The 10,627-nt window shown below is 36.8% G+C and overlaps 2 protein-coding genes and 1 pseudogene across 2 annotated transcripts; 2 read left to right on the plus strand and 1 right to left on the minus strand.

Moving 5' to 3' along the window:
- Positions 732-4,797, minus strand: LOC104749237 (synaptotagmin-5). The gene is made up of 12 exons (XM_010470827.2): positions 4,554-4,797; positions 4,350-4,461; positions 3,811-3,912; positions 3,392-3,442; positions 2,930-3,050; positions 2,604-2,722; positions 2,407-2,505; positions 2,228-2,308; positions 2,046-2,131; positions 1,631-1,856; positions 1,373-1,537; positions 732-1,299 (listed from the first exon to the last, which is right to left on the minus strand). Exons 2-12 carry the CDS (start codon positions 4,452-4,454, stop codon positions 922-924), a joined length of 1,533 nt encoding a protein of 510 aa, XP_010469129.1. The 5' UTR covers positions 4,455-4,461; positions 4,554-4,797; the 3' UTR covers positions 732-921.
- LOC104749238 lies at positions 5,911-8,071 on the plus strand (annotated as a pseudogene).
- LOC104753229 (cytochrome P450 76C2) lies at positions 8,667-10,453 on the plus strand. The gene is given in 8 exon segments (XM_019238029.1): positions 8,667-8,763; positions 8,766-8,919; positions 8,921-8,945; positions 8,990-9,061; positions 9,379-9,472; positions 9,475-9,516; positions 9,519-9,897; positions 10,255-10,453. Coding segments are annotated over 8 exon segments (1,014 nt in total). The 3' UTR covers positions 10,406-10,453.

Below are 10,627 nucleotides of genomic sequence, written 5' to 3' on the forward strand. Positions count from 1 at the left end.
TTCAATTAATCTTTATTGATATTTAAACTTATGATAATTTAGTCTTTATGAAAAAAAAAACAACTTTTTCGCAACCTCCGACATTAAGGTTCACGCTCTAGCCATCTGAGCTATTCAAACTTTTTGATTTTACTTTCCAAATGATATATATAAACGATTCGGTTTCAGTTCGGATTTTAAAAACATTGAAAACTGATCCGAATCCAAAACGATCCGAAAAACAGTCGGATTCTAAATAGAATTTATATATCCCAATCCAAAATCCGAAAAAAACCAATCTGATCCGAATGTCCACGACTAATCTGAAGTATGAAGTTTGAGCTGATGAACCTGGTGGTGGTGAGATGGAGCAAAAGGAAAGGAAGTGTATCTATATATATATATATCTAAGTTGGTCTTATCTTGTTTAACTTTGAGATTTGTTCTAGGTGGTTTGGTGATAGATTTATTGGTTGTTGTTTTTTTTTCTTCTAATTCCCTAAATGAAGATATATTTTGGATATATATTTCTTTTTATATGTGCTTTTTAGAACTTACCTAGTGGTCTACCACGACACAATTTGTTTGTTTAAGAAAATATTAATATATAATTTCCATGATTTCATTTTCTTTTATAAAATGATTAGGTTTCATTAATTTTTAGTATAGATATTACAGTACTGTTATATGTATGAAGTTAAACAACCAAATCATTGACAGGAAATCTATTGTTTACGTGACGATTAAACAAATGACTTCTGTACAAGATTTCAATTTGAAAGCTCACAACGAAAACAAATTGATGCAGTGAATCCAGAAACCAAATTCGAGATAAGTTATAAAAAAAAAACAAACAATAAAGAGTAAAAAGAAGTCGCATCGCATGACAAGAGTAATAAAATGTTATCATTACAAATCTTGCTTAAACCCAATGTTGTTTACTTACTGTTGTTTCGCAACATCGTTCTCTTGAACCGTATTCACAGGTGTGGATGAGCCACTGCGTTTGCTAGTCTGACCTGTAATTGTTCTACCCATAAATCTCCCTGCTTTGCTTAACCCGCTACCCACAGCTCCAAAGCCACTACCAACCATACCAACACCCGACGTCACTCCAGTCCCAACCAACCCGACTCCTGCACCAATCCCAGTCCCAACCATTCCTACACCAGCACCGAGCCCACTTCCTACCATCCCAACTGCATCCATTGTGCTACCTATCACACCTGCTTCCTTCAGTCTCTTCCTTTCCTCCATAATCTTCTTCTCGTCTTTTAATGCCGCCATTTGCTCCTCTTTGTTGAACTCATGATAATGTACCTTCAATTCAAGCCATTTTAGGAACCAAGGAAAAGGAAATTTTTTTGCTGTTTATTCAAGGGAAGATCTATACCTTAAGAGTTATACTTCCTCGATCTTTCTTGTCTTTTACTTTCAAAGTATCAAGTGAAGACAACAGATTTAGCTCCAGTTCTTTTGTAACTCCGTTTTCCAAAGTGCTTAAGGGAAGTTTCACAAGTCCTAGACGCTCATCTTGACCTACATCTTTATCAAATACCTGCCAAAAGATTTAATAAAACGAAGAGGATAGTAAATGTTTGCAATGGTAAAATTAAACAACTATGAAGCAACAATGTTTCAGATTCCAGACCTCTACAGTGAGCGACTGGGTTTCTTTGTCCTCTGCAATCAATTCAAATGTTTGATCCCAAACAGGATTCAGATTGTTCTCGATTGCCTTTGTTTTATACTTGAATACAGGACGAATGTGGATGGTAGCATAAGGGTCAGATTTTCCAATCAATTCCTTATTCTTCAAGTTAGTTGCTTTCAGAACTGTTACTATAAGCTTTCCCTGTGGCTTAAGCTCCAAATCACTGGGAAAGAGAAAAGATAGAGAGAATCGTCAAACTATATAGTGCTTTCTCAATACGTATCATGATTCCCCAAGTAAATCCTATGGCTATATCAGAAGAGGAGAAATGAAAAAAAAAAAATTGGCAGTGGCAGGCAATATATTTGTGAGTGAAAACAAAATGAAAAACAAGCAGATCACATGAGAGTACCTTAAATCAACAGGAATACCACCAATGGGAACAACAATTCTATGAGGCCACTGGAGCATGTCTTTGACGATAGTATCAACAGTATCCTAACAGAGAGAAAATCAAAAAGCTATGTATCAGACCAAATGGGAACAAACAAAACATCTGGAAGCTGCTTGAACTATACCAAGAGAGGAACTTACATCAATCATATCAGATAGTCCAGGAATTGCTGTTAAGCTTCCACCAACAGCCTTCAGAGTGTAATCAATTCTCGGTTTTGGCTGGTTGAGAACATTAAAAAAGATGATCATTTGTAAGACAGGAGAGATGATATAAGAAAAATGCATCTTATTCTGGATCTTTTCAGGAAAATGTGTACCTCAGCAAGTAGAGCAACAACAACAGCAGATATACAAGGAATCTCATCCGCAAGTTGAAAGATAACACGTGCAACTGTGAAAACTTGAAGATCCTTCAACTGTTTAGGCCAGAAACAAGTGTTTGTAGAGATAATCAATCTCTATTGGGCACAGACGACAACCCAAATGACAAATACTAAATTATATCTCTAGTAACCTGAATGGGTATAGAAGCAACAAGTGCTGTAACACCTAAAACAATATTTGGATCACCACCCCATCGAAGATCAACATCCATTGTGACTTGACCCTCTTTGAAACTTTGAACACGAATACCTGCAACGATGATTAATTAGGTGTGTGCTCACGCTTAATACAAAACTAACCTACGAAACAATTGCATGATGTTCTTCTAAGCATAAAGATTCAATAACATTTGCAAGGCAACTCATCCAAAATAAATAGTAGGAAAAATGCAAGGTTGAACAATGGAAGAGAAAAAATAAAGCTATCACAAAAACGATGTTGTCCACTGTAATTTACCTTCAATCTTTGGTGCTACATTACCCAACGTCAATTTGCTGAACTTCAGGGAAGTAATTCCTGGTGGTCTGTAATCTTCAAGCAAAGGTTCAACGGAATCTCTAATTACCATAGTTGCTGCCTGGAGATTAGTCAACAGAACAACGAAAATTACACTCTTTGATTGCCAAGCTGCACTGTGGCAAGTGTTTTCCATTCCAACAAATTGGACCTATCTTAAGTGTCAACAAACACTGGATAGGTGTACCAGTAAAAACGAATCAGTCGAGGAGTCCATTCTAGACAAGCTAAATCTCACACTTATTCAATAGTTACGAACTCCGGAGTACAACTTGACAGCATAATAAATCTCCTCTTTCTTAGGATATCTTCACTTCTTCAGTTACCATGAGTCAGGGTATATATACTAATGATTTAATAGCCAACATCCTAAGTTGTAACAAAAGAAGATTAGAATCTCACCTCTGCAATATATGGCCACATCTTACTCAGTAGTTTATTCAGCCATTTGACCTGAAAAAAATAAAGTACATAAGGTTTGCAGTTTGAGAATTTTGTTATGTTTGCTGAGAAACCGAGTGGTTAAACTCTACAAGACTTGTTCCACAACCAGAGACACATATATAATATGTACGCAAATTCAAGTATTGTTTATTTCAAGGATAATGGAACCAGAACTAGATTTTCTCTAGTCGGAGTATAGAGTAACCGAGGGCAATATAAACTACAGTTATATTCTAACAACTCGGTGATTCACAGAAATCATATCGACCAAGGGACCACCGAAAAATTATGGAAGATGAACATTGTTAGAATATAAATGTAGTTTATATTACCCTCGGTTACTCTGTGCTCCGACTAGATGAGATCATGAGAAGTACCTGTTCAAATGCTGGAAAAGAAATCCACTGTGGAAAATTATCACCACAAATTTTCTTCAAATCGTCTCTGCTAAGAGAGCCTAGAAGTTTCATATCAACTGCCTGCCAGAAAACAAAGACGGTAACTAGTCAATGATACAGTATTGGAAGCCAAGAAACTCCTCTACTCATGTCAGGCGTGGGAAGGATCAGGCTCCTCAAAGCAAAGCAAGTAAAGCAAGCCATGTCGTCCCTTCTCACACAAAAGCATGGTTAAACAGTGAGACCGGAAACAACCACCTTGTTATTAAGTAGAATCAACAGATGAACAGTAGACTTGGTACATTGATGTCAATAATTAGAAGCAGCAGATGGATTTTGCTAGAGCTAATTTTGATAAAATCTACACGTTTTAGCTAATCCCCAAGACCGAAACAACCAATCTATACGAATTTAAAAAACCCAGATTCAATCATCCCCGAGAGGATTCAATAATTTGTAGAACCAAATCACGGATTTCAATCAATTTGAGAAATAAGCAGATTGAATTCAATCGAAACCTTGGCGATTCGCTTGGAGGATCGATGCGTCATCATACGACTCCAGCCGGCCATTATAGCTACGCCGAAGATAATCCCGAACAGAATTCCCGAAATCAAACCCATTCTTCTCCTGCAACCAAAACCAAAATTACAAACTCAGACAACCGATTAGTAGTATACTCGAAGAAACCCTAGAAATTGAAACGGAAGCGCAATCGAAACCTTTTTCTATTTCCGCCACACACACAAAAAGGTCAGAGTAATCAATCGGCGAGAAGCGTCGGCAAAAGTTTATCTTCACGGGATTGGTCTCAAGTGGGAGAATCAGAACAAATTAAGAATGCATTCATGTATTTGCTTGGTAGGCCAGAGAGAGAGTGTGTGAGAGAGAGATAATGGCAAAGAGGAGGAGGAGACAAAGAGGAGGAGGAGATGCTTTACGACGCGAGGCGAGAGAAACGCTTCCCTTTCCGAATTAAGTTTTGTATTTAATTCAGCTCCCAAACAACGCACTGTGTTTTCATATTTTAGTCCCTCAATTTTCATATTTTATCAAATTTTCCCCTTTTGTTCTGATACTACTATTTTTTTCACAAGATCTCTACTTATGTGTTCTGTACTTCAAGAAGACAAGACAAAATTGAGTAATCTTTTTTTTAAAAAAATTGTATCAATCATGCAATCATAATATATCATATTTTCTCAACAATGTTACTTAAAATTTTGAATAAAAATATTGCTCATTATATAAATACAAATTTAGTCATCATTAATTGATATGTTAATTTGGTTTAAAGTATTTATATGTAATTCACATAATATAAGTAATTAAGTGTTGTTAACATAGTATATATTGTGAATTTTAATACTAATATATATATGTTCAATATATATTGACATAAAAGAAAAAAGCTTGTCCAATAGAATAGTGTACAATTAGAAGATTACAAAAACTTGTAGTCAAATGTGGAATGTGAGAAGAAATACATGGACCATAGTGATAAATTAAAGATTCTGCCTCGTTAACGAGGCAACGATAACGTTTTGATGATTCTGATGATCCACGTGACTTGGTAAAAAAAAAAAAGGAATAATCTCACAAGAGTTAAAAAGACGTGCTTTACCACAAAATCACATCTATCCTACACTCAGGCGACGTTGACTGTTGACCATCGATGAACTTGCTACATAATAATAGTCAATTAAAAAATAATGATACACCAGTTTGTGTGGTTATAATATTTTAACGTTGGATTCTCAGATTAAGTGTTAATTAATGTTTTACGTTTTACATAATCGTTGCAGCCATTGTCACATTTAAAATAATCTAGGGAAAAATTTTGAATCAACAGAAAAATATATAGAGAAATATAGTTGATGTGATCAATTTCATGTAATTTCAATAATTGCATCTGACAAAATTGGTTGAAACAAAAAAAAAAAAAAAGAGAGAGAGAAGGAAATCAAGTCGACCTCGAAATGTAACATCATTATATAACTAGAAGACAATGGAATCGGTGAAGGGACACATAACGTGTCCTCTTGATCTAACGACACTTGCTTGATGATATCTCACCACCTTTTCACCGCTGGTTCATCAAACCTCAAATTTTCTTACAAAGATCGTCAAGTACTTAACATGCATAGATCATATATGATTTTCTTAAAGCAATTCCAATTAATAATTAAGAACTTTGATGGAGACCGTAACAATAGCCTTGTCACTGCTCCTCTGTTTCTTCATCTTCTTATTCTACGCCCAAAAAATCTGTTCCGGCGACAGTGGAGCCAAGAACCCGCCGGGTCCTCCAAGGCTACCTCTTCTTGGTTACATCCTTCAACTCGGTGGAAAGCCTCACCGTTCACTTTCTGACCTCTCGAAGGTTTACGGAAGCGTAATGAGTCTTAAGCTTGGTTGTTTGACCACAGTCGTCATATCTTCACCGGACGCAGCAAAAGAAGTGCTGAAAACACATGATCATGTATTGTCTTACCGAATCTCCAGTGACCCGGTTCGAGCCGCTGGTCATCACGAGCTTTCCATTGTCTGGCTTCCTCCGTTCGCTCGTTGGAGGTAAAAATAAATTCAAGTCCGTTTGGTTCCGTTTTGACTTTTGAATATATTTATACAAATTAATAAATGGAATAATTTAATTAATAAATACATAATAATTTTCTTTTAAATATTAAAATAATCTAGTGCATAAAGAATAATTTAGCATTCTGTGTATGTTTTTGACGTTAGGTTTCTACGAAAGATAACGAGGAATCAGTTATTCTCAACGCAGCGTTTAGAAGCAACCAGTGCCTTAAGGATGATGAAGGTGCAAGAACTTATGAGCTTCGTTAACAAATGCAGCAAGAGAAGAGAAGCTGTGAACATCTCTCGAGCGTCATTCATAACATCACTCAATATAATCTCCAACGCTCTGTTTTCCACAAACCTCGCAAACTTTGATAATGGCTCAAAGACATCTCACGATTTCCATAACGTGGTGATTCGGATGATGGAGATCGCTGGAAAACCCAACCTCGCTGATTTCTTCCCTTTTCTTGGGTTTCTTGACTTGCAAGGAGCTAGAAAAGAAGCGAGGCTACTGATGCACAGATTGTTTAAGGTTTTTCAAGGATTCATCGACGCAAAGAGAGGATCAAATGCTTGGAAAAAACAACAATGATATGTTAGATTCTCTTTTGGATATTTCTCAAGACGAGAAGTCAGAACTCGATGATAATGATATCAAACATCTGCTTCTCGTGAGTCTTTATCAAGACAGACCAAACTGCATGGCTTCTATATACTTGTTCTTAATTAAATTTAATGTGTGTGACATATAGGACTTGTTTCTGGCGGGAGTAGACACGAGTTCGAGTGCGGTGGAGTGGGCTATGGCGGAGTTACTTCAAAACCCTAAGATGATGGTGAAAGCCCAAGAAGAGATAAGACAAGTGATAGGGCTAAACAGCACCGTTCAAGAACTGGATATCGTTAAACTACCTTATTTACAAGCAGTTGTGAAAGAGAGTCTTCGTTTGCATCCGCCTGCTCCTTTTCTCATCCCTCGAAAATCCAAGTCTGATGATGTCCGAATTTTCGAGTTCCTCATTCCTAAGAATACTCAGGTATGTAACTCATTCCTAAGAAACTAAAACGAACCATATTCTAATATATAACGCCAAACTGATTGACAGAATGTATATATATACTTCTAAAGTCATGGTGGGTTTTTGTGTTGTGTACGTAATATATAACTAATGATTCCTTACTGTGCTTCGAGACAAGGTTCTCGTGAACGTGTGGGCGATAGGACGAGATCCGAGCGTGTGGGAGAATCCGACGCAGTTCGAACCAGAGAGGTTTTTGAGGAGAGGAATCGATGCGAAAGGCAAGGATTTTGAGGTGATTCCGTTTGGAGCTGGACGAAGGATTTGTCCAGGAATGCCACTCGCGTTTAGGATAATGCATCTAGTTCTTGCATCTCTTCTCTATGGCTTTGACTGGGAGAATCAAAACGGCGTAGTTCTTGAAAATGTGGATATGAGTGAGGCCTTCGGTGCTACCATGCACAAAGCCGAACCATTATGTGTCGTGCCCATCAACAATGGACCGAGTCTCCCATGACGAGATTTGAATATGCTCCAAAAAATTATGGCTAAATTTTCTTATGGTAATTTAGTTATTTCTCGACTTAACGAAGTCATTTTTAAAATTATGCAAATAAAATAGATTTTTTTTTTAAATGGATACAGCAAAAACAGTATTTTATAAATTTTCCATTAATTAAATAAATAATATTATGCAGCATATATCTAAATAATTCATGAAAATAAAATTACTGTATCTGCGTTTTAAAAAATAGATGCGGCAAAAAAATACTTCTACATATTTCCATAAAGTTAAATATTGTCCTGCTTATTAAAAAACGTGTTTGACATCATTTTCGTTTTTGTATTCCTCAACGTGACTAGTTTGGTTTTATGTCCAGTTCGGTCTTAACTCTGTACCTTTGAAAGTTATGAAAGAAGTCTAATTTATGTATAATCTTAAAATTAGATAATGTCATATATGTATCATTCATAAATTATTTATAGACATATCACACATATTGTTGTTGACTATCAAAAAAATATCACATATTGTTACTGCTTTTAAAGCGTTTGACTTTTGAGTCTTCGGCAAAATGGGTTTTTCCCTTTTTGTCAACAAGTGTATTTAATTAAAGTGAAGCTGTTGCCATAACGATAGCAATACTAGTAGTAATGATAAATATAGAGTACCATTTCTATAAATAAGTAAAAATTTGTGGCTAGAAGAACACACTCGACCAAGTGATGATGAAGCACACCATAGCTATAGCTCTGCTTCTGATACTTAGCTTCCTTTTAACATATCTTCTCCTTGTTGCTGTTAAATCACGACGAAGGAGATCAGCCCACTGCTTCCGGGACCTCCGGGACCACCAGGATGGCCTATAATCGGAAATCTTCTCCAGATCATCGGAAAAGCTCCTCACCGTTCACTTGCTGATCTCTCGAGAGTTTATGGACCAGTAATGAGTCTTAGGCTTGGAAGTTTAACCACGGTGGTTTTCTTCACCAGATGCAGCAAGAGAGGTTCTCAAAACGCTTGACCATGTCTTCTCTGGAAGAACCTTTAGCGAGACGGTTCGAGCCATTGGCCACCACGAAGTCTCCATAGCATGGCTACCTTCGACGTCGTCTCATTGGAGGTAAATTATAATTTAATGTGATTAAATATTTAAATCTAAGTCTCACATGCATAACTATATAAATATAATGATTACCAAAAAAAAAAGTAGATAAATATAATGTATTTTTATGAATTTTAGTTTACATGGTTAGGATTGATTATATTAAACTGAGGTTTGATATGGTTTCCGCTTGGTTTAGTTTTGTTCAGCACATAGATAATAAATGTCTAAATGATAGCAATATATGGGTGTAAAAAAAAGTTTCAGTTGGGTTTAATTTGGTTCGATTTATTGGTGGACACCAAAATAAATAAATAATTATATGTTCCAATTAGGTTATGGAGGAAGGTATTGGGGACAAAACTTTTCTCACGGGAGCGTCACAAAGCCACGAAGTCCGTACGGTCCAAGAATGCAAAAGAACTTATAAAATTCATTATCGAAAGAGGCGAGCGAGGCTTCGCCGTCGACATTGCTCGTGCTTGCTTCGTCACATCGCTTAATGTAATCTCAAACGGTGTGTTTTCGACCGACTTAGGTAGTTACGCCTCGAGAGCCTCCCTTGAGTTTCAGGAATCGCTGTCTCGTTTGATGGACATCATGGGCAAACCGAACCTCGCAAACTATTTTCCGTCTCTTGAGTTTCTTGATCTGCAAGGTATCCGCAAAGGGATGAAGATGTGTTCGGAAAAGTTGTTTCGGGTCTTTCAAGGGCTAATCGATGCTCGAATCGCGGAAAGATCATTGCAGGCTAAACCTAGAGATGCATCGAGAATCGATCTGTTGGATTCGCTGATTGATCTTATTCACGAAGACGGGTCGGAAGTCGACGTAAACGATATCAAACACTTTCTATTGGTAAGTGATTCAAGATTTCAAGTCTTAAAATTATGGTTCGATTGATTTTTTTCTCTTTGCGTTTGTTTTACGTAAATATTCAACGATTGTTTTGGTTTCGGAAACAGGACATTTAGCATTTAACTATTATAATTCATTTTCCTCAATCGTCACCGCAAAATATCTATAAAAATCGTTTATTACAAATTAACTGTTTTAATTCATTTTCCTCAAAGTGAAATATTACTTTGATAAAAGTAAAAATAATTTCTTTTTTTCTAGGAAAGTGTAATGTTTTAACTTTTAATTATTAAATGAAACACAAGCTAGCTAAGTATAATATAATCTTTTTTTTTTTCTTTTGTTTTGAGGACTTGTTTATTGCGGGAACGGGAACAAACTCTACCACCGTGGAATGGGCATTGGCTGAGCTGCTTCGTAACCCCGAGGCTATGGCTAATGCTAAAGTCGAGATCAACTTTATTGTTGGCCCAAACCGTTACGTTCGTGACTCCAATCTCTTAGAATTTCCCTATCTACAAGCTGTTGTAACAGAGACTCTCCGTTTGCATCCACCGAGTCCATTTCTGATCCCACGCAAAGCTGAGTCAGACGACGCAGAGATATTAGGGTACCCCATTCCTGAAAATGCTCAGATCCTGGTCAACGCTTGGGCCATAGGACGAGACCCGACCGTGTGGGAAAATCCGGAACGGTTTGAGCCAGAGAGATTCTTGGGACGAGACA

Source organism: Camelina sativa, chromosome 16, assembly GCF_000633955.1.
Source record: "Camelina sativa cultivar DH55 chromosome 16, Cs, whole genome shotgun sequence".
In the NCBI taxonomy this organism is placed as follows: Eukaryota; Viridiplantae; Streptophyta; class Magnoliopsida; order Brassicales; family Brassicaceae; genus Camelina; species Camelina sativa.